The 24390-nt window shown below is 41.6% G+C and overlaps 2 protein-coding genes across 3 annotated transcripts in view; both read left to right on the top strand.

Moving 5' to 3' along the window:
• Positions 1–6017: 6017 nt before the first annotated feature.
• On the top strand, positions 6018–18285 carry LOC134464146 (gastrula zinc finger protein XlCGF26.1-like). 2 transcript variants are annotated; one of them, XM_063217606.1, is made up of 3 exons: positions 6018–6094; positions 7798–8209; positions 16859–18285. In XM_063217606.1, the coding sequence occupies exons 2-3, from the start codon at positions 7825–7827 to the stop codon at positions 18184–18186; spliced, it is 1713 nt and encodes a 570-aa protein (XP_063073676.1). In that variant the 5' UTR covers positions 6018–6094; positions 7798–7824; the 3' UTR covers positions 18187–18285. The 2 variants fall into 2 exon arrangements, with proteins under 2 accessions (XP_063073676.1, XP_063073675.1); XM_063217605.1 differs by having other exon boundaries at positions 6088–6512.
• LOC134464139 (oocyte zinc finger protein XlCOF6-like) overlaps positions 6027–24390 on the top strand; it is a 55567-nt gene continuing 37203 nt past the window's right edge. The window contains exon 1 of the mRNA XM_063217598.1: positions 6027–6094. The gene's annotated coding sequence lies outside the window, so the exon portion shown is untranslated. The remainder of the gene's footprint in view (positions 6095–24390) is intronic.

Here is a 24390-nt window from a genome sequence, read left to right as displayed (position 1 = left end):
CGTGTTTTGCTTTATCTTGGTTTGATTCAGTATTTTTGGTTCCGGTCTGCCTAAAGGGGCGTGTCATAATGCTCCTACAATGAATAGAACCAAAGAGGGTGGAGTAATAAAGAGGCTTCGAAACCCGTCCACTCAATGCAAAAGTGTGTGCTCAAGTTGGGTCTCCTAAGGGGGCGTTGTCCCCTCCTTCTTCTTCTATTTTTGAGGTGTTTGCACGAGAAGTGCGCTACCGCCATCTACAGTGCTAAGGGGACTCCATTTATTCTCAACCTGAGGACTCCGAAGGTCTCCTAACCAAAGGTCTCCTAACCAAAGGTCTCCTAAAGGGGCATTCACCTGACAGAAAGTGGATACCAGAAATGAACTAGAATGACTTATCTCTGTCTAGAGTATCTCTGATAGAACAGTCCTTAGGTCTGCCTAAGGGGGGGGGGGGGGGGGGGGGGGCATAATAGAACCAGGAAACAATGGGCCAATGGAACCTCTCTCTCTCTCTACTCTCTCTGGTTGTACTTAACTTTTGTCATTCTGAAATATCATTCTGTCTTATGGCCTGTCTGCTGAGCAGTAGAAATGCACCCTTTGCCATTTCTTATTGTCCACTCTCCGAAATAAAGGTACAGAAGCCGTCGCTGTGGCTACCCTCAACGGGAGTACCACTGTAAGCCGGGCTGATTTTAAAAGTTCAGTCCTTATTGAAGGTGTGATTCATAGTAGCTTATTTGTTGACCTTGTGCTGTATATACTCGTGTGCAAAGAAAGTAGTGGTGAGATGCATTGTGGCAAGTTGCCCAGTAATCCTTTCAAAGTAAAAATTAGAAAGTCAAAAAATTGACTATGCTATGCCCTGATGAAGGGCAATATGGCCGCATCGCGTAGGCCCATGTGTTTTTAAACAGAATTGCCATGTTAAACTAAAACTTTTAAATATTTTTCTCAAATATCAGAGTGCCTCTGCTTTTTCCTTCCTTTTTTGAACTTACGCTTCACCCGGTACAGATGAGCACCTGAGTAATATTGTCTTGCAAAGTCTCCTGAGCGCTTTAAGCTCTTTAGTGTCTTCTCAAAAAATTAGAAAGGTCCGGAGTAAGTAGCTGATGGTACAACACACTCACACACACACACAGGGTGCAGCCCAATATGTGTCCTTGCCTCCTCCACTTGGGCTTGTCTCCTCGTCCCGCCTCCTGGCCCCTCCTCCGTGGAGAAAACGATAAAGTTTCCCAGCTGTCAGCCTCGCCACAACAACTTTTGAGGGACAGTTTTTCATTCACCATCCCAATTGCAAATGAGAAAAAGACTTTACAATTGAGCTTTTGCAAGATATTGAAATATAATGCTGTTGTCAGTGATGTCATTATGACGAGAAGCAAGTGGAGGAGGCAAGTGGAGGAGGCAAGGTCACATATTGGGATGCACCCACAGGTAGGGCCGGATTAACGCACAGACTAGATATGGCTGCAGCCTAGGGCCCCCCACCTGCCAGGGGCCCCCACAGACTAGATATGGCTGCAGCCTAGGGCCCCCACCTGCCAGGGGCCCCCACCACAGACTAGATATGGCTGCAGCCTAGGGCCCCCCACCTGCCAGGGGCCCCCACAGACTAGATATGGCTGCAGCCTAGGGCCCCCACCTGCCAGGGGCCCCCACAGATTATATATGGCTGCAGCCTAGGGCCCCCACCACAGACTAGATATGGCTGCAGCCTAGGGGCCCCCACCTGCCAGGGGCCCCCTGATTGGACAAAAGTGAAAAATTGCAGAAGGGGACAGGATGAAATATTGAAAAATTGATCCACCGTGTTGAGAGTTTGCAGACATGTTATCCTGAATTTCTAGCTCATAATTATGAAACTGTCTACGTATGTAAATTTTTCATGAAATTTGCCTTCTGGGGGCCCCACTGTAACCTGTAGTCTAGGGGCCCCGGACCATCTTAATCCGGCCCTGCACACAGAGTGTGATTTGAACAGAAGATTTTAAGCAATATCAATGGAATTAATAATTACTGTGATAAAATCAAGTAGAAAAAGTGGCGATATCAAGACCATAAGGGGGGACAATCCCCCCCCATAACAAATCGCACCCTGCACACACTCACACACTCACACACACAGGGATAAAATATAATAATAGAGACAGAGAGAGAGGTGCTGTTACTGAGAGAGATGCACCGGATTCTGATTTTTAGGATCCTGCCGGATACCGGATCCACTGCTTAAGATCCTGCTGGAACCGGATACCGGATCCTACGAAAGGGTTGAAACACATGGCCAACTCGCACACGTAGGCCCTTTTTATTACGTTGGTGCAAACTATTTTTAAGACTCATTGGCTTACTGCCACACTGCCTTCATCAAAGGGCTTTCACTCCATGCAGCGATTGGGGTTGTGAAAGACTGACTGAAAAGCCTAGGCTACGTAAAAAGTAGAGATGCCCCAGATCCTGATTTTTAGGTAACTGCCGGATACCGGATCCACTGCTTAAGATCTTGCTGGATCTGGGGTCCGTATCTCGAAAGCGTCTTCGCTAACGACGGTAGCAACGTCCTTCGTAAGAGCGACTCAACTCCCTCTCAACAGCGACGCTCACCACTAAATCCAAGGGAACGGTAAGACGGTCTTAAGACGGTCTTAAGACGGTTAGCAACGACAAGAACCGAGAAACGGACCCCAGGATAGTCTGAAAAACCCTATTATCCTGCCGGATCCGGAACCGGATCTTGGATCCTGTACATCTCTGAGCCTTTTCTGTCCCCTCTCCGTATGACGACAACAATCAGTGGAAAGAATTCTAGTCTGTAGTTCTATTCAGTCTGTATCAGTATCCGTGGAAAGAGTAGATCCAAGAGTAGATCTCTTCAGATGTCTAGTCTGTATTCAGTATCAGTGGATCACAGGGACGGATCATGACTCCATGGGCCCCTGGGCCAGACAACAAGAAAGGGCCCCCTCCAGATGTTAGAGACCCTATATTGTTGGGCATTCAGGTGTTTTTCCCCTGAAAATATGTGAAAATAGAGTTGTTAAAAGTGTGATTTTACACAACATGAGAAAGGAAATGTAGAGGATTGGGCTTCAGGGCCCTCTGGACTCTTGGGCCCCTGGGCCTGGGCCCGGTAGGCCCTTGCAGTAATCCATCCTTGGTGGATCACTGCTAGACATGGCCCAACACTAGAAATTGTAACATGACCTGTTGTTTTTTAACTGGCAGCACCATGCAGCAGCTCGGTCTGACCACAAGATGGCAGTGCAAGTCCACAAAGTGCAGCGCCGTATGACTCTGATGAAGTGTAAAATAAAAGAGCACAGCTGTCATTTTAGTGTGTGAAATTTCATGGCTCAAGTGAACCAGCCTGTTGGCCAATCCTCATTAGTTGCACATGGCACCAGTAAAGTGAAGTGTGAAGATTCAATTAGCAGGGTAAGAGCACAGTTTTGATCAAAATGTTGCAATGCACACAACATTATGGTTGACATACATATCAGAGTTCAAAAAGGAGAAATTCTTTGTGCGCGTGTAACTGTTGCATCTTTCACCGAGATGGCAGGTCTTCGTGATGTATCAAGAACCACTGTATCCAAGGTAATGTCTGCATACCACAAAGAAGGATTAACCACATCCAACAGGATTAACTGTGGACACAAGAGGAAGCTGTGCACACTAAAATGACATTTTCATTATTTTGTCCAACCCCTGTATGTATATACATATAGGCCTACCGGTAGGACCAGTTCTTTATCTGATTGAGCGTCTCTTTTAGCTTGTTTTCTTTTTAACTAATTATTATTATTATTATTATTATTATTATTATTATTATTATTAGTGTTAGTAGTAGTAGTAAGTTAACCCGTTTTAATTTGAAGTGGGGATTTTATTTTGATACAAATTGACCGAGTTGTCTCTTTCCGGTCATTCGTCAGTCACTTCCTGTCTTTCGCTCCAGACACTCAAACAAAACACTTCACACAGATTCGTGTGGTCAGAAAAGGTCTATTTCGTTGTTTGCGTTACATGAAGCGCATTCAAAAGCCCATCACTGTCGGTCTGCTTTCCTCCTAAAGTTTTCTCCACAGTCAGCACAGAAGAAGAGTTCCTCCACTGTGTTGTAAAGAATCTCCACATTTTTCACATTGACACAGGGGTCATTTCACGTGAAATAAGACACTTTGGGACCCGACCGACCCGGATTTCAATCATACTTGGTGTGCCTTTTTAGTAGTAAGGTAGCACCCCAGAACTGCATTGGTTTGAATCTGACACTAATATTAAGGGATAAACAGACTAGGAAAGGTTCACATGTGAGGGTAGGACACTATACATTCAGCCTTGAATATATCAGTCAGTATTAGTCACAAAAAGATGCCTGTGGTGTTATTTGAAAGCTCTTTTCTGGCTCTACATATTACACAATCAGCTTGGAATACAACAACTCTCAGAATATGAATTATGATAAATTCAAAAATTAAAAATTGAATATCTAAAAAAACTATATTTTAAAATGGCCAGTTCCTTGTCCAAACGTAGCCGGCAATGTCATTAGCAACACCTCAAATGCTGGTGTTCGGTTCTATATTCATTTCAGAGAGAATTTGACTCACAAATATGGCATCATACAGACCACTTACTAATAATATGGTAATACCATAGTAGCATCACATGACAAAACAAAAACAAAACAAAAATGGTCAGTTTCCATGGTCCCAGGTTTCAGAAACTAAGGCAGATGTCCATTTATATACACCAAATGATGATATGTGAATGTTTGAACATTCCTTCTCTGTGTACCTGTGTCATCTTCCCTTTACCGTACTTTAAAGAGATAATCACTCTCATTTTGTATTCTACCAGTGCATTTGAAGCAGCAGCTGTGTCTTTTGTAGATAATGTATAAGTACGTCCCGTTGCAGTTACAGGTTCCACTACCAGAAGCACATCCTGATGATCCATGACAAGTCTATCTGATCTGAAGGGAAAAGTGAAGGATGGAGATGGTCCATGAGGATGCAGGAAGTTCAGTTTCACCTCTCCAGTGCTCGGCATACATTTCTCAACACATGCTAGCCACCAGTTGCTATCATATACAGCTACAACATACCCTTTGATGCTTGAAAATGTAACACATTCCTTTACTGAGCTCACTCTTTCTCTTGTTACAAGGCACTTTTTTGCACTTTTTCCATCCCCCCCCCCCCTCTTTTTATTCTTTTTAAATCTTTTTGAGGACACAAAAACACAACATTTTTTAAAAATCTTTATTGGTTTCAAACCTATAATAAGACGTAATAAACAAATCTTGAATCTTAATATTGCTGTTGCATGTTAATAGACCTGAGCCCTCTGTAGGATACGCATTAGTTTATAAGCATCATAACAGCATTAACAGCACAGCAGGATACAGTCATGGTGGGCTACAGTAGGCCTACATGTCAGACAGAGCTTTACATTGTGATTGCTTCCCAAGCCTGAACCTTTTCTATGCAATAAACATCATAACAGCATGCACTGCAGGATACAGTGGTACATGTTGCTTATGTTGCTGTAAAAAATGATGTTCAATAAATGGCCAATGGGAAATACAGTGAGCAATTCTTCCTTTACTTAATTGTGAAACCCGTTTAACAGATTCTGCTATTTCTGGCTTATTATTGTTGTTATTATCAATAATAATATATATTTTTAAATTATGATGATGATGATTATTATTACTATTATTATTATTATTATTATTATTATTATTATTATTATTATTATTATTATTATTATTATTATTATTATTATTATATGGTTGTAGTATTAGTCACACGTTTTACCAGAGAGGTCTACCGTATGTAGAGCGGCTGTGGTTTTACTTTGAAGTGGAGATTTATTTTGATATACAAGATGGCCACGTTTTGGTCCTTCGTCGCTTCCTTCCTTACACTTAAGGAAAGAAATCAAAACAAACACAACCGAAAAGTGTTGGAACACGTGTAGACTACATTTCCATTGTTTGTGGTACAGAAAGCGCATTTAAAGGCCCGTCGCTTTACAGTCATATTTCTTCAGACGACAAAAAACCCTGACTGCTTTTGGATAAGTCGAAAAAGTGGAGGTAGGTCCGTTAGTTCTGTAGTCGCAACCGCGTTCATTTCTCTGGTAGGCCTACTACACGTTTTTTCTTCTTTTTTTTGCCCTACTACGTTGAAGTTGAACATTGATCGTGCTACACTGCACTTTCCGAGGAAAAGCCTCCACTAAAACTTAGCCATGCTGTAGTGTTGTTGGAACGCCTTTATCTTTGATTATGCCATGCGTTTGCTGTGTCATTGTTCACAATGTCACAACAAGATGTCCATCTAGTGTTGGATTACTTTTTCAACAAGATATAGCATTTTGATTATGGTAGCGTGTGACTGTTTCTTCAGACCTGAGTTAAGGATAATCCGACACCTTTTCAAGCCGCTGCTATTGTGGACTTCACGGTTCCCAAAGGCTTCAAGTGTTTTTTCCCCATCTGAGCGCGCAATGAGGTTTGTGGAGAAAAAGGTCATGTTCTTGTGGTGATGAAGGCGTAGAAATGAAAGGCTTGCGTTACATGTGACTTTTCCTGGTTAAACAAGAGTTAAGTAAATTAAAAAATAAAAATCCTAGAGACATTGAATGGCTACAACTTGAATTTCTGAAATTGTATGTGGTGTTTTGAAGAAATTTAATGAATGAAAATGAATAAAAGACCTTATTAGAAAGGCATTTCTCACAGGCACAGTTTGACATCACATCTCCAATCGCATATGTTGACTGCCATCACCATTTCATGTTTAAAAGGTGCACAATGAAATGCACAGAAGTATGTATTGTAAGAATAATATCATGTTGCACTGTAATTCTGAAAGTAAGAAACTTAAGTTTAAGCGTTCTTACATAGTAATACACATGTAAGAATTAATGAAATGCAAAATGCTTTCTTTTTTTGCAAGTGAAGATGGTAGATGCACCATGAACACAGTAAGTGTCATGCCATGCTTCTCAATGATAAACACAACAGAAGAAATAATGAAGGCATAAATACGGGCAGTCACGGGTTTTACACAACAGAATAAATAATGAAGTCATGAATATGGGTTTTCAAAGTGGAGGACGAGGGAGCCATTGTGGGACCGCAAGGGAGTTCATGGTTGAGGGGTTAGGGTATCAGACTTGTAGCCCAAAGGTTGTCGGTTCAACTACCGACCTGCCAGGTTGGTGGGGGAGTAATTAACCAGTGCTCTCCCCATCCTCCTCCATGACAGAGGCACTCTGAGCATGGCATGAATGCAATTTCATTATGTGCAGTGTGCACTTCTGTGCGTGTGTGTCTTAGAGAGTCAACAATCAGTGAGGATGTGACTTCTAAACGGGTCAATACATGGTCTACACCAGTGGTTCCCAACCTATGGGCCGAGGCCCACTGGTGGGCCCTAAAGGTATTCCAAGTGGGCCTTGAAATCATTTTCTAAAAATAATAATATTTTGGTGTGTGTTACTGTTGATTTATTTGAGTTTTGTTCTTAATTGGGTCAGAGGTGGCCCCCGAACATTTTTGACAATTTCGAGTGGGCCCCAAGTTGAAAAAGGTTGGGAACCCCTGGTCTACACATTAAAATCGATCGATAATACAGATACTACTATCCATGGTCCTGCTGATTTAATCTTCTACACTCATTACCTTGTTCCTAGCATGCTGGTTTAGGCTTGCACCGCCATTACTGTGAGGTTGGATTGCAAATGTAAAAGGAGACAATCTTTGCCAATAATTGTCATGATGTTTCTGTCCAGTTTCAAAGTCTGTAGAACACTGCTAAGATGGCCTCTGCAGAAGTCAACTCTCCACTCCAGCTGATGAGGAGCATCAAAGAAGAGACGGAGGAGTTCAGATTAGCTGATTCTCCTGAACAACTGAACATAAAAGAAGAGAGAGAAGAATTCCCTGGTTCTTCATCCCAGCTGAACGTAAAAGAAGAGAGAGAAGAGTTCCCTGCTTCTCAAGAACAGCTGAACATAAAAGAAGAGACAGAGCAGTTCCACGCTTCTCCACCTCAGCTCAGGAGCGTAAAAGAGGACAGCGAGGAGACCCTGCGTTCTCTTTACAGTCTGAGGAGCGTATCTGTAGTGCTGGTGGACTGCTGTAGACCACAAGGACGGCAGGAGAACAATGAAGAGAACCACAGAGATACAAGAAAGAGATCTGGTAAGACATACATACAAATAAACTCCAAATTGCACATTTTAATGTGAAATTCAGAGGAAATGTTGTCGGTAGTTAATAGAGTGAAACAGCAATGTTCATTTTACTCAAACACGTGTATAAGTATCATTTTGAACTAGTATGTGGTCACCACAGTTCACAGCTGTATCGGAAGATCCGAGATCCGAACTGGTTACATAAAGTATGTTACAACTGCAAGTCAGAGAGCTTTGATACTTTGATACATTTATTCAACATTCAAATAGTATAATAAGTTATTTAATAATGCATACTGAACTGCAGAACATGCAAAAATGCGTGTGTATGTCTAAGAGTGATTCTACGACTCGCCTGCGCTTTTGGCAAAAGCAAAATGTCAATTATCAGTATTTTTTTCAACTAAATGACCTAGATGTTTACATAGTGTATATATTTAAGTTTCCAAACAAACAAATTGCCAAGCTTAATCTTAAATCATTTGATAAATACTCTAATGAAAGCGAACACTTGCTTGATTATTTTGTCAACAGTGTTATGGACAAATACTATGTCATTTCAAACATATATAAAAATACTACAGAGTTGAAACAACATACGTTTGAAAGTGCTTATCTCCCTTAGCAATAATGTTGTCATTAATATGTGCAACTGATATAGAAAATGTGATTGTTGAGCTTCATAAGTAGGATTTTATGATTCACTGTGATACAGACTGACACATTTTTCATTATAAATCCCTGTAACATCTGATTTGAATGTAGGTACCCTCTTTACACAAGACTTCCTTCTCCAGAGATAATCCCTAGTGTCTGTTCATAGGATTTTTCCAACACATAAGGGATCAATAGCACAAAAACACTTTCAAAACAGTCAACCGTGTCACTCAATTGTGTTACGGTCAACAGTGCAGGGGAACAAGTCGTAACTTTTTTAAGAGAAAAAACAGAGCAGACAAACCCATCTCCCTAGAACACAAATTATTTTGTTTGTTTGTCTGTCAATATGGAGATAAATTGGCAAAAACATACTCCTCCTCAACTGTCATAGCTAATTGTAACACCATTGACGGTAACACTTTGAGATTCTTATGAATATGTTGATAGCACATTTGACAGGCACTTTTCCCGCTATGAGAACATAAAAATTGATTCAATTATGGAAGGATGGATCTCAAAATTTTCCAAAAAGTCTTCCCATATCCTGCCAAAGAGGTTATGACATCACATGATGTTATTCGTATGGCCTAAGACCAAACCATTTCTGATATATGGAGGGGGTTTCAGGCTGTGACATGGTTAACACAGTTTTCGTGGACACACACAATATGGCAAATTTCATGTATAATGGAAAGGACAGTGGTCTTTCTGACAGTTTTGTCATATTGTGATGATTACTGTGAATCAACATTTGCAATTGTCTTGGGCAAAACAAGTTTCTTTACATGCTAATATGAAGACTGCATCTGACATTTGAAAAAAAAAAGTTTTTCTAATTCCTGAAAAAAATTATGGATAAAAATTGAGAAAGAATTGAAAAAAATAAAGCACTTAGTGGTCTGTGGAATTTCACCTTATTTTTGCCATTTTTGGAGAAATGTGTCTTGCATCAACACATTGCATAGGCATGTCACACCGCAGGAAAATGGAGTCACACCACAGGGAATTCACTGCATTAATGCCATTTTAATCCTTTTGTATACATGACTGACATTTGAGCTCATGATAACTTGATAATGATGTTGTGTTTAATCTTAACACATTGACTACCAAACCACTGGAAAACCCGTTTTTACTTCCCATGCGTTGGCTCCCAAAAATGGAAAACCCGTTTTTGAGTTATTATTTCATATTTCATAACTAGACACTTAAATGCTTATTGTGTGTGATTTTGGGAGCTCTGTGATAAGTAGAACAGACATAGATGACAGTCAAAAGTTTGTGTCATCATCTGGACATTTTAATCACAACTCCAGGATCAGCGCCAACCCAACAATATTTTTCATAACTGTAGCCTACTGTATGGAACTGTTGGTCTGCGTCGGTTACGTCACTGTTGCGCCCTTTCCCCTCTCTGTGTAGCCTACACAAGTGTCTGCGATGCTGTCATCAATAAACACAAGGATCGTGCTTGTATGTTGTTTCCTTTGTGCTACAGTAGGCTACAGTCAGCGTCCACTCTATGGCGCTTTATAATATGCTTCACAAAAAAATAATAAGTACAGAAGACAACACTTTGACTTCGACTGGACACACTTGGGGAATAATACAAACCTTGGCCAGATCCTACTGCCCTACACATTGTGAACTGTGATTGGATTATTACCCTTACCTTGGATTTGATCGGCAACCAGATAAGTTAGATTCTTCATTTTGTTCTTTTATTACCCCCATGATGAAATTGACGCCGTAGTGAACAGGAGAAGCTGGCTGCTACTGTCGGTGAAGCTAGCATTGCTATGTAAACAGTAGCACACATGCATGGCGCACAGCACTGCTGTTTCCCCACGGGATTGGAGACATTAATGCATCCGATGAACGGATTTTGTTGTTGACGTTGGACTAAATGCCTTTAGAGAAAGGCTTTTGAATATGTTTTGCCTACTGCATGTGGTGGTGCAGGGCTCCAGAGTGCGACCAATTTGGTCGCATATGCGCCCATTTTTTTCAATGGTGCGCCTAAAAAATATTTTTAGGCGCACCGGTGCGACCAGCCATCAGTAGAACAAAATCAATTATCAAACAACCGTTTTAATGGACATAAAATTAATAGTCATTCTACAGTAGTGGTCCATCATCACACAATAAAACGCGGCGATGCGGCCATTCNTTCAACTCCGCTGAACTACCGGTAGCTTTCTCCCCCTTCCTCGTTCACAGGCAGCCCGACGTTTCAGAATAGAATGTTCGACTTCGCTCAACTATCCGAGTTCACATGTGCCAGCGAGTTTTGTGTTTTCAACCAGGCGAGTTTTGCAACGGACGAGAGAGTTACAATCACGGTAAAAACAGCAAAATGACTTGAGGATATTTTAAACACGAGAGAGTCACAATCACGGGGAAAAACTAAATGGCTTGAGGATATTAAACATTGTCACACAAACACGCAGACGGGTGCGCATAATTGCCCGTTTCAGCCGCATGCAGAGCTGGCCAAACAACAGGTGACGCGCTAGTCTGTCGGGACTTCTGTGAATTTTTTGATAGCGACTAGGGCAGGCTACATACTGACTATCAGTCGGCAAGGCATCGTTCATGCACCTCGAGACAGCACGAGAGAGAGGGAGAGAGAGAGTGAGCGAGCGAGCGCACTAGTGCTGTCGTGTCTGTTCGTAGCGCTTGCTAAGATACCACAATCATTAGGCCTATGCAGAGGGAGAGCGCTCAAAAATGGGGAAATAGACAAAACCCAACTCACCTCAGATTCCACTGTAAACATAGGCTATTCTATTTGTGTCTAAGGATTTTAAAAATCATGACATTTTTAGCAGGGTTTGTTTAAAAAAAATCTATACATCCATCTATCCATCTATCTATCTTCATATTGTAAGTCTGTGCTTGTGCCGTGTGCATAGCCTTATTGCAGAAAAGGCTGGTAGGCTATGTTGATCTTACTAGTCAAACACATACTCACTAAAAGGCTACTAATTTGGTCTTTTCAACCAGCCAAACTACTTGTAGCCAAGATGTGTTAGTTAGGTAGCCTACTGTCATGTCTTTTATAAGGAGCACATTTGGACTAGCCTATAGCACATGCAAGGCTCAAGGTCTTTTACAATATAGCAACAACAACAACAATAATAATAATAATAATAATAATAATAATAATTATTATTATTATTATTATTAGGCCTATTATTGTTATTCTTGCTATTATTATTGCTATTGTTATTATTTTTAATTATTATTTTTTAAAGCTGAGGTGCGTGTGTGTATGGGGTGGTGAAAACATTTGGGTGCACCTAAATTTTGTGCTGGTGCACCTAAAAAAAAAATTTAGGCGCACCAGCGCAACCAGTGCAAAAAGTTAGTCTGGAGCCCTGTGGTGTGACTACGACCCGTTTCGTGTGGTGTGTGCAAAGATTAGTTGTGCAGGAACAGACTGTACACAAGGAACTGAAACGTACTTCCGGCGAAAATGCGCTTGGTTGGTTGATACATTTGGAGGGGGAGGTGGCAGAGCAGGAGAGATGTGTCTAGTGATCTCCGTGAAAAAGCGCAAGATTCATTTCATAACAAGAAGAAGAAGCGCCAGATTCTGAAACGGCGCATGATTGACAAAAGCCTCGATATCTCCATTCCATGGTGATTTGGGCAGATACCGGCCTTGGTTTAACTCACGATAGCTCGGCAATAAAAGCACATAGAGACATGCGGTTTTCACGCACTAAGAGGTGAAAGTCTCACCTTTCAAATGAGCCATAACATGTTTCGGTGGCCCTATCACATAATATACTATGACTGTACGAAAAACATCTAAAAATGGTTTAGAACGCTGGGAGCCTACGACATAATTCTGAAAACACCACTTGCAGTCAATGTGTTAATATGTGTTTTCATTTATTAAAAAAACTTTTTTCCTCCTATAAGAGCAGTCACACCACAGGACACCATAAAATGAACCTAAGCATTGTGTGACAGAAACATTGCAATATGAAGACATATTAAGAGGTTAAGAGTCACCTTAAACTTCCACAGCACTCTCCAATAACTGAGGTATTGACTGGTTAGGAGCCAGTCTTGAAGACCCTTGTAGTTGGCCTTGCAGCTGCCCATTCACAAACATTGCCATACATGTCACCCCACAGGACGCAATTTGTGTTACGAAATTGAACTTGTAGTTAATATTACTGTCTTGAGTTTTTTTCACATTCACATATATTAATCTAAAGTTAATATGTACAGTGCCCTCCATAATTATTGGCACCCCTGGTTGAGATGTGTTAAAAGCCTTAAAATAAATTCAGTGTTTATTGCAGAAGAATACTGTCACACTGAAAATTGTAGGAAAATGTAGCCTTCAACTCAAATGAAAGAAAATAAAAAAAAAATCCCTGACTAAAAAATAATTATTTTTCATTAAATCACCTGTTCCACAATTATTGGCACCCTTAACAATTCCCAGGAAATAAATATAATTGAAGCATTTGTCATTTCTACAGTAGTTTACAAAGTTTACCAGAGTATGTAGGAACATTTAATTAGTAATTCATCACTTCCTGTTTCCCTGGGGTATAAATATGATGTGACACCGAGGCCATTTCTCTTATCCACTCTTAAACATGGGAAAGACAAAGGAACACAGCATACAAGTGAGGCAGATGTGCGTCGACCTTCACAGGTCAGGCAGAGGCTACAAGAAGATTGCCACTCAACTGCAGCTGCCCATATCCACTGTGAGAGGAATAATTAAGAAGTTCAAAACAACTGGAACAGTGGTAAACAAGCCTGGACGAGGACCCAAGTTTATTTTGCCACCACGCACAGTGAGGAGGATGGTAAGAGAAATCAAAAGATCTCCAAAGCTCACTGTTACAGAATTACAACAAATGGTAGCATCCTGGGGTCACAAAGTCTCCAAATCAACCATCAGGCGCTGTCTACACGCCAACAAGCTGTTTGGGAGGCATGCACGGAGAAAACCTTTCCTCACTCACAATCATAAACACAAACGTCTGGAGTTCGCCAAGCGGTATTGGGGCTTCATCTGGGACCGTGTGCTTTGGTCAGATGAGACCAAGATTGAGCTTTTTGGCAACAAACACTCTAAGTGGGTCTGGCGTGCCACGAAAGATGCGCATGCTGAAAAGCACCTCATACCCACTGTGAAGTATGGGGGTGGGTCAGTGATGCTGTGGGGCTGTTTCGCTTCCAAAGGCCCTGGGAACCTTGTTAGGGTGCATGGCATCATGAATGCTTTGAAATACCAGGACATTTTAAATCAAAATCTGTTGCCCTCCGCCCGAAAGCTGAAGCTGGGTCGTCACTGGGTCTTTCAGCAAGACAATGACCCTAAACATATGGCCAAATCTACACAGAAATGGTTCACCAGACACAAAATCACGCTCCTCCCATGGCCATCTCAGTCCCCAGACCTCAACCCCATTGAGAACCTGTGGGGTGAGCTGAAGAGGAGAGTACAGAGGAGAGGACCCAGGTCTCTGGATGATTTAGAGAGATTCTGCAAGAGGAATGGCTGTAGATCCCTTTTTCTGTCTTTTCCCATCTTGTGAAACATTATAGAAGAAGATTAGGTGCTGTTTTGTTGGCAAAAGGGGGTTGTACAAAATATTAACACCAGGGGTGCTAATAATTGTGACACACATTATTTGATGTCAAATAATTATTTCTTTATGTGGGATTTTTTCCCCACTGAATAAATGCACTTGTATTGAAGGTTGGATTTTTCTCTTTTTTTCCAATCCCATATTATTTAGAAGAAAAAAATAATAATTGGAAGCTAAAAAACACATCTCAACCAGGGGTGCCAATAATTGTGGAGGGCACTGTATGTAATCATGCCAAATGCTTCATACATTATTCAAAATGTTATTGGTTAATTTATATATATATTATATTCCAGGTTTCATTAATGTTACAGTCACACCGCAGGATATTTGACATATAAACCTTTACATAAATCTTAAAGGCCAACTTCCGATAAAACTCAGTTTTACTCACTCCTTTCGAAGATCGGACGGTCACCCCAAGTTAAACTCACTTGCAAGGCTCTCATAGCGGTGCGTCAACTCTCCTGGCTGTGTTTCCCGGTGTTTCCCAATTTACATAAATAATGCAGAGAAACGAGCGAATCACGAAAGCCTTTCTGTGTTTCGTCACGTCGAAAGAAGGCGTTGCCCACAAAGGTTTATATCGACCCATTTATCTAAAAACATGTCGAGTAATTTTTTTCTGCTTGTTTTCAAAACAAGCAACGTCTGGTGGCCCAAAACATAGCTTAGCTTAGCTATCAGCTGGTTGCTACTCTCAGGTACACACACAGCACAAAGCCTCATACATAAAGCCAGCTCACTCTGGTTGCTCCGTGCCTGCAGCAAGCCTAGGGGTCGCTGTCGAAAGAGCACAGCCCTGAATGGAGCCTGCACGCCTCCGCTGGCGCCCCTATAGTGCAGTACCACCCGGGGAAGTGGCGACTCTGTTTCCCATTACATTCTCTCCAAAAACTGGAGGACTGAGCCAATCAGAGACGCGTTTCTTCGAGAGCAGGAGGAGTGAGCCAATCAGAGACGCATTTCCACGAGAAACACGGAACACTCTCTCGTTTCTCCACAAGCCACCTTGCCAGCTTGCAAAAACGTCTTGAAACAAAGCAACCAGAACGTTTTTTAAAACAGGACCAACGCGTAACACATTCAATAACAATGGGGAACACGGCAATATTAATTAAATGACGTTGAGAGGCCATCTTTAACAAAAATGTTTCTTCTCATCTAAGACTAATATGAAACATAATGTACCACATCTTCTTTCATTGACATATGTTTTTTAAAGGAAAAATAACAGTTTTGTAGCTTCTTAACCAATGTTACGAAAAAACAAGGCGTCACGTCTCCCACCCTTTTGGAAAACAGGACGGCATGAAAACGCCCAAAACCAGTATTAAATATTCATTCTTGCTGAGGGAAATAATGCCATGTCTACACTTTCTGTATTATATGAGTGATAAATGTGTGCTAATGTCCAAAACATCATTGGAAGCAGTTAATAGTTGAATAGTGGAATTGGCAAATAAAATCCATGGACTTAAAAGTGCAGTCGAATCGTAGAATCACTCCTAAATTAATTATTTGTGATGTGTGTTTGACCCAGAGTTGTTTAGATGAAATGGGTTAAAGACAGACAGTCCCTGTATAAAATGCTGGGTTGCCTCGGCCTACCTTCCTCTCGGGCCTGGATGGGGTGCATGGCAGCGTAAAGCAGCCAGAATTCTGTGAAATGTACACAGACCCTTAAAGTGATACTGTCCCATTTTTGGAAATAAGCTTATTTTACACCTCCTCTTGAGTTAAATAATAGGGTTTTACCGTTCTCCTGTACTTTCAAACGTTCTCTAGGTATAGCTGTGCAAATTTTACCTCCATGCTAGCAGTTAACATTGAGTCCTATGAGACCAGCTCACGGCTAACTGGTCTCATAGGATTCAATGTTAACTGTTAGCTTGGAGGTAAAATTTGCAGTGCCATAACTAGAAAACGGTTGAAAGTACAGAAGAACGGTAAAACCATATTATTTAACTCAAGGGAGGTGTAAAATAAGCTTATTTCCAAAAATGGGACAGTATCACTTTAAGACATGAAATCTGTGGCAGTTTCAATGATTTTGCTGAAGTTCTGTGTTGATGTGTTCTAAAGTGTTTTCCATGATGGAGTTATGGAAGTGTTTTTTTAATTGTTTCCAAATGAATATCTTCATATCTGCAGCAACACAAGTATTGAAGGAAAAGACATGTTTATTGTCTTCAGCCCTTTTCGGACAGGACTACCGCAGTTTAATTCGATTTTTCTCTCAGAACGCTGGTAATAGAAATGGCTGATGCAGACTGCATTAAATAATCTCTGCAAAGAACAGAAAGTGGCAGGGATAAATCTTTACACACCGTTGTGACTAATATTAATTTCCATTTAACTCTTCACAGGGCACTTGCTACTCTGCAGTTCCAGCGGAGCGGAGTTTAGTGGAAAAACACATTCTGCTGCCTTCACTACAGAGAGGCCGTACCCTTGCAGCCAGTGTGACAAGAGCTTTAGGACAAAAAAAAATCTCCGAAACCACCACCGTGTTCACACAGGGGAGAAACCATTTTCATGCTTATACTGTGAAAAGACTTTCTCAATGGCTACTACCCTCCAGCTGCATCGCCGCAGTCACACAGGAGAGAAGCCGTACGCTTGCAGTCAGTGTGACAAGAGCTTTAAGAGAAAAGATAATCTCCAAGTCCACCAGCGTGTTGTTCACACAGAGGAGAAACCATTTTCATGCTTAGACTGTGGAAGGAGTTTTTCAACGGCTACTGCCCTCAAGATGCATCGCCGCATTCACACTGGAGAGAAGCCGTACACTTGCAGTCAGTGTGACAAGAGCTTTAAGAGAAAAGATGGACTCCAAATCCACCAGCGTGTTGTTCACACTGGGGAGAAACCATTTTCATGCAAAGACTGTGGGAAGAGTTTCTCATATTCCTCTGCCCTCCGCACACATAATCGTATTCATACTGGAGAGAGGCCGCATTCTTGCAATCAGTGTGAAAAGAGCTTTAGGACAAAACAAAATCTCCAAAACCACCACCGTGTTCACACAGGGGAGAAAAGATTTTCATGCACTGACTGTGGAAAGAGTTTCTTGCAGTCTTTACACCTCAACATACATCGCCTTATTCACACTGGAGAGAGGCCGTACTCTTGCAGTCAGTGTGACAAGAGCTTTAAGTCAAAAGCAGAGCTCCAAATGCACCACCGTGTTCACACAGGGGAGAAACCATTTTCATGCACTGACTGTGGAAAAACTTTCTCACATTCTTCTAACCTCCACAGACATCGTCGCATTCACACTGGAGAGAGACCGCACGCTTGCAGTCAGTGTGAAAAGAGCTTTAAGACAAAACAACAGCTCCAAAGGCACCAGCATGTTCACACAGGGGAGAAACCATTTTCATGCAAAGACTGTGGGAAGAGTTTCTCAGATTCCTCTGCCCTCCACACACATAATCGTATTCATACTGGAGAGAGGCCGCATTCTTGCAATCAGTGTGAAAAGAGCTTTAGGACAAAACAACATCTCCAAAACCACCACCGTGTTCACACAGGGGAGAAAAGATTTTCATGCTTATACTGTGAAAAGACTTTCTCAACGGCTACTACCCTCCAGCTGCATCGCCGCAGTCACACAGGAGAGACAGTCCTCTCACCTCCACACACATCGTCGCATTCACACTGGAGTGAGACCGTACGCTTGCAGTCAGTGTGACAAGAGCTTTAAGAGAAAAGATAAGCTCCAAGTCCACCAGCGTGTTCACACAGGGGAGAAACCATTTTCATGCACTGACTGTGGAAAAACTTTCTCACATTCTTCTAACCTCCACACACATCATCGCATTCACACTGGAGAAAAGCCTTATGTTTGCAGCCAGTGTGACAAGAGGGAACTCCAAATCCACCAGCTTGTTCACACAGGGGAGAAACCATTTTCATGCAAAGACTGTGGAAAGAGTTTCACACATTCTTCTAACCTCCACAGACATCGGCGCTTTCACACGGGAGAGAAGCCGTACGCTTGCAGCCAGTGTGACAAGAGCTTTAAGACAAAAGAACATCTCCAGAATCACCAGCGCTTTCACACAGGGGAGAAACCATTTTCATGCACTGACTGTGGAAAGAGTTTCACACATTCTTCTCACCTCCACACACATCGTCGCATTCACACTGGAGAAAAGCCATATGTTTGCAGCCAGTGTGACAAGAGATTTAAGTCAAAAAGAGAACTCCAAATCCACCAACGTGTCCACACAGGGGAGAAGCCGTATGCTTGCAGTCAGTGTGACAAGAGCTTCTTTCAGTCTGCTCACCTTAAGACACACTTGTCGTCACACTTGAGAGAGTAAATGAGTCGCTGTTACACTTGAGTGAGGCCGTACACTTGCAGCCAATGTGACAAGAGCTTTAAGACTAAGAATCTCCTCATATTTCTCCAGCACATTGACACAGTAGAGAAACCCTTCTCATGTGCTGACTGTGGAGAAAGCTTTAGGAGGAAAGCAGACCTTAATATCCACCAGAGGCTTCACACAGGAGACACACACGTGGGGGAAACCTCTACTCATACTAAGACAGTAGGAAATGTTTTAGGAGTGTACATGATCACTTCCCACCACCACTCACTGTATTTCTCAAACCAATGAGGGAATGAGATGGGTAATTCTGGTCAGTATTAACCCATTGGCGCCTAAGCCAGTTCTTAGAAAAGGTCCCCAATGCCTGAGGGTTTTCTGAGATAGAACAATTGGTTGAAAACTCCTATGAAAAATGCAATATCTCTGGAACACATAGGGACATGGGATGATTTGCATTTAAAAGGTGAAATCCTCTGCTTCCACAGGATTATGCTCATTCAGCATTAACACTAATACATTTTCCTTAAAGAAATCATATCTCATAATCAAATAATTGAAAAAAGTTTGATGTGCTTTCAGGATAATGATTGATGCTATTTATTATAGGCTATTACTATTGCTACTGTTACAATAGCCGACTATAACTAAATCATAATAATCATTATTATAAATATACGGCAGTCATTTCTGCCATAAGTCGGGGGACATTTGTCTGATACAGACACTTGCTCTCCCACCGGCGAGTATGGCCGTTTCATTCCTCCAAACGTTATGCAGAGACTGATAAGTTATTTCATCACGCTCCTGCTCTCTATCTAAAAAGTCTTCAATCATATTTCCTTTCCTCGATTAAAATCTCTTCATTACCTTTCAGCCGAACATCACGTTCGCTGTAACAGCGTGTCTCTTTTCTTACCTGTGTGAAATGGCTAAACGGATGTGTGCAGAAGCGAGCATGGTTGATTTCGTTTGACATTATTGTCGACGAATCAAACTTTTTTTTTTTTAATCGAGAACACCCACCTCTTGTGTATTTGAACAAAACATTGTGCATTGCATCTCCCATGCGTCTTGTAAATATTGACAAACGGAATGACACATGAGACAATGGAATGGTGGAATAGAGAATGAATGGTAAATGACCATTTAGTTTAATTCAACCATTACAGTTAATCATTACAATTGACACAATGATACACTGTAAGTGATAGTTTATATAGATATTTACGAAAGTTTCAGAAGAGGTAGCCTAGTAAAACAGCGCCACCCACTGGACGGCAAAAATGCTTTGCCTGCAAGTAGGTCTGGCCTCGGATCGGTCGAACATTTTGAACACATTGCCCTGAATCTGGCAAACCAATCGCAACGCAGAGATTTGTTTTGAATCAAAGCGGGCAGAGTTTTGAGGGAGTGACGATGAAGCTTGCAACGCTGGGAAAGCACATCCACGAGAAGGATATCACTGATTGGTCAGAGCGTTGGCCTATAGGCACAGGTACGGTTTGAAAGACAACGCGTTGTGCTCATCAACAGTCTGCGGATGTACTATTCATCGGGGCCAGACTAAATTACACATCCAATCTCACATTTAGGCTGGTTTATCAGGCTACAGAAGAGGCATTTTCCCAAGAGGCACAATTACATCATGACATCCCCTTAGTCATGGGGGAGGTTACACATGTCAATCATCCCAAGACTGTTTATGTACTTTTCCCCCCACTTTTCTTTTCTTTTGTTTGGCTTACTTTGTAATTTGTTTCTTTGTCTTTTTTTTGTTTTGTTTTTGGAGTGCAGCCTTTGTCATTGGCACCCTTGGGTGATTGCAGTCACCACACCCCTACGCACCTGTCAGGTGCTTCTGATTTTTTTAAGTATCACCTACCCAGGTTTGCCATATTGACTCTGAAGAAGACGTGTGAACGTCGAAACGTTAGTCTTGACGCTTGCCTAATAAAAAGAGTTGATTTTCACATCTGAAGATGCTCCGGTGGTTCCTTTCTTCCCCTGCATTTACTAAGTCCTTTCCCGAGACGCACCAGATTGTGAAGTGCAGGAGCGCGGAGGATATCTCTCTTTGCTAAGTGTTTATGTACTTTATGGGTGCATTCCGATATACGACCTTGCGTCCTCCACTTGTGCTTGTGGCCTCACGTTTTGCTGATGCCCCGCCTCTGTGGAGAAAACAATTAAGTTTCCCTGCTGTCAGCCTAGCCAAAACAATTTTTGGGGGACTATTCTTCATTCACCATCCAGTTTGCAAATGAGAAAATGACTTAACAATTGAGCTTTTGCGAGATATTAAAATATAATGCTGCTGTCAGTGATGTCATCATGACGTATTACTTCCTGGTACGAGGCCACAAGCACAAGTGGAGGACGCAAGGACGCATATTGGAACGCACCCTATGTGTGTGTGGGGCGGGGGTAAACAAATGTACAGTAGCAGCAATGCAGATACAGGGCTTGGACAAAATAACTGAGACACCTGTCGTTTTAGTGTGTGAAGTTTCATGGCTCAAGTGGACCAGCCTGTTGTCTTATCTTCATTAATTACACATTGCACCAGTAAAGTGAAGTGTGAAGGTTAGCAGGATAAGAGCACAGTTTTGCTCAGAATTTCACAATGCACACAACATTATGGGTGACAAATCAGAGATCAAAAAGGAGAAATTCTTGGTGCACGTTTAACTGTTTGCATCTTTGACTGAGACAGCAAGTCTTTGTGGTGTATCAAGAGCCATGGTATCCAAGGTAATGTCTACATACTACCAAGAAGGATGAACCACATCCAATAGGATTTTTCTGTGGACGCAAGAGGAAGCTGTCTGAAAGGGATATTTGGATGACCGGCCGTGGGTATTGACCCTGTGGAGCTCTCGATGGGCCGCTCTGGTGGAAACAGGAGAGTAGTCCTTTATTGCCTCTGGTGTTAGAGGTCTGAAATCTCACATTACCAGACTCCAAAGTAGTTTCTTCCACCAAGCAGTTAAGATGGCTGAAACACGTGTTGAAGACAACAACAAGGCACTTTTTGTACTTTTTCCACCCCCCTCCCCCCCCCTCTCTCTCTTTTTATTCTTCTTAAATCTTTTTGAGGACACAAAAACACAACAATTTATTTACTCCTTATTGGCTTCAAACCTATAAGACGTAATAAACAAATCTTGAATCTTAATATTGCTGTTGCATGTTAATAGGCCTGAGCCCTCTGTAGGATACGCATTAGTTTATAAGCATCATAACAGCATTAACAGCACAGCAGGATACAGTCATGGTGGGCTACAGTAGGCCTACATGTCAGACAGAGCTTTACATTGTGATTGCTTCCCAAGCCTGAACCTTTTCTATGCTATAAACATCATAACAGCATGCACTGCAGGATACAGTGGTACATGTTGCTTATATTGCTGTAAAAAAATGTTTCATAAATGATCAAGATAAGAAATACAGTGAGCAATTCTTCCTTTACTTAATTGTGAAATCCATTTAACAGTTTCTGCTATTTCTGGCTTATTATTATTGTTATTATTAATAATAATATATTTTAAATGATGATGATGATGATGATTATTATTATTATTAGTAGTAGTATATGGTTGTATATGGTTGTAGTATTAGTCACACGTTTTACCAGAGAGGTCTACCATATGTAGAGCGGCTGTGGTTTTACTTTGAAGTGGATATTTATTTTGATACACAGATGGCCGCGTTTTGGTCCTTCGTCACTTCCTTCCTTACACTCAAGGTCAAGGATAGAAATCAAAACAATCACATCCGAAAAGTGTTGGAACACGTGTAGACTACATTTCCATTGTTTGTGGTACAGAAAGCGCATTTAAAGGCCCGTCGCTTTACAGTCATTTCTTCAGACGACAAAAAACCCTGACTGCTTTTGGATAAGTCGAAAAAGTGGAGGTAGGTCCGTTAGTTCTGTAGCCGCAACCGCGTTCATTTCTCTGGTAGGCCTACTACACGTTTTTTTTCTTGCCCTACTAAGTTTACACCTTGAAGTTGAACATTGATCGTGCTACACTGCGCTTTCCGAAGAAGAGCCTCCACTAAAACTTAGCCATGCCCTAGTGTCGTTGGAACGCCTTTATCAACAAGATGTCCATCGAGTGTTGGATTACTTTTTCAACAAGATATAGAACTAGCGATTAGCAGTTTGATTATGGTAGCGTGTGACTGCTTCTTCAGACCTGCGTTAACCCTCTCGGCGCCACAGGTTTTTGCCCAAAACTGATGATTTTGACATGTTATATTCAAAAGGCTGTGGCTTAACATGGGTAATAGATAGAGCCTGACAATTAATGAGACAAATATTGAGGATGACCCAAAGTTTATTTTGGGAGTAAATTATCCCATCTAATGTGCATATTATGACGTCATATGGTGTCGGCCATTTTGAATTTATAATGAGTTATTGATATTTTTGCATATTTTCAAAATATTTTTAATAATTTACCTAATTTAATTTATAAAACTTCCCCAGACACCTTCACTATTATGTTCTGTGAATACATTTTGGTCTAGAAAGCAATAAATTGTACACTAAAAGTGTAATTTGTAACTAATATAGTGCAACAATGTAGCATAGTGACAAACACAAGTGAATGGACGGTTGCCGTTTTGCCTGTAGGGACTGGTCTATGAAGGTGACAAGTTATTTTTTAGTGCATGGACACCCTTCACAGCAATGCCCAGCATACAGATTCTATCCACACTAGGGGTATTATGTGCATTTTGTCCATTTGTGTGTCTTTGAACCAAGTACAGCAGGCCTACAGTAGCCTACAGTAGGCCTGTCAGCGTACACCCTGAAGGACTCTGGGTATGGGCTACATGTCTAAAAACTTGTGCAAATATCTATTCAAACCCAGTGTTACATTTACTGATATACAAATAGGGGGGGGGGGGGGGGGGGGGTTGGTTACCTAGCCTATATCGCCCATGTCTTTCTGATGCACCAAACCCCAGCTGGTATCACACTTTTTTGTTGCAAATAGACTAAGGTAGGTCGCAATTGGACATAATTATTACTATTATTATATCATTAGAATAGCATTGCTATTTAGACCTGCAGTCGGCAGGAACAGTGTCGAGTAGCGTGAACTATGCTTCCGTTTTGCACCGAGTAGAATGCGCACGAGACCTCTGTGTCTCGGGCGCATACTCCTCTCACTCCATCCCCCACTGTTGGCAGGAATATGCGCACTTCTTTTGTCTTCATTTACTTTTCTACTTAGTACACAAGCTCTTCTACAAACATCCTGACCACTGTCACCCTCCAGATGATGAATATTGACTCTGTAACAGGCAAATTACGACGCGTTGCATCATTCCCCTGTCGTTGCAATGAACGTCGCCAGCATAGCGACAGTATAGCCTACAAAGCAGCATGAAATTACCTCGCATCTCGATCGGAAAAAACCTTCCCTTCCTCAATATACAAGTCTCCTGCAGAAACGAACACTTCTATTGTGTACTTACAAGTGAATGAATGAAGGGTTTTCTTGTTACAGTCCCCATGATCGACGAATAGGCTGTCGATAGTTTCCCTC

Source organism: Engraulis encrasicolus, chromosome 15, assembly GCF_034702125.1.
Source record: "Engraulis encrasicolus isolate BLACKSEA-1 chromosome 15, IST_EnEncr_1.0, whole genome shotgun sequence".
NCBI classification, from domain to species: Eukaryota; Metazoa; Chordata; class Actinopteri; order Clupeiformes; family Engraulidae; genus Engraulis; species Engraulis encrasicolus.
This window is presented reverse-complemented; position numbering and strand designations above follow the sequence as displayed.

Coding starts and splice junctions, on each gene's coding strand:
- LOC134464146 (XM_063217606.1), top strand. CDS start 7,825: ATGGCCTCTGCAGAAGTCAACTCTCCACTCCAGCTGATGAGGAGCATC. Junction 8,210..16,858: donor AGATACAAGAAAGAGATCTG/GTAAGACATACA, acceptor AACTCTTCACAG/GGCACTTGCTACTCTGCAGT.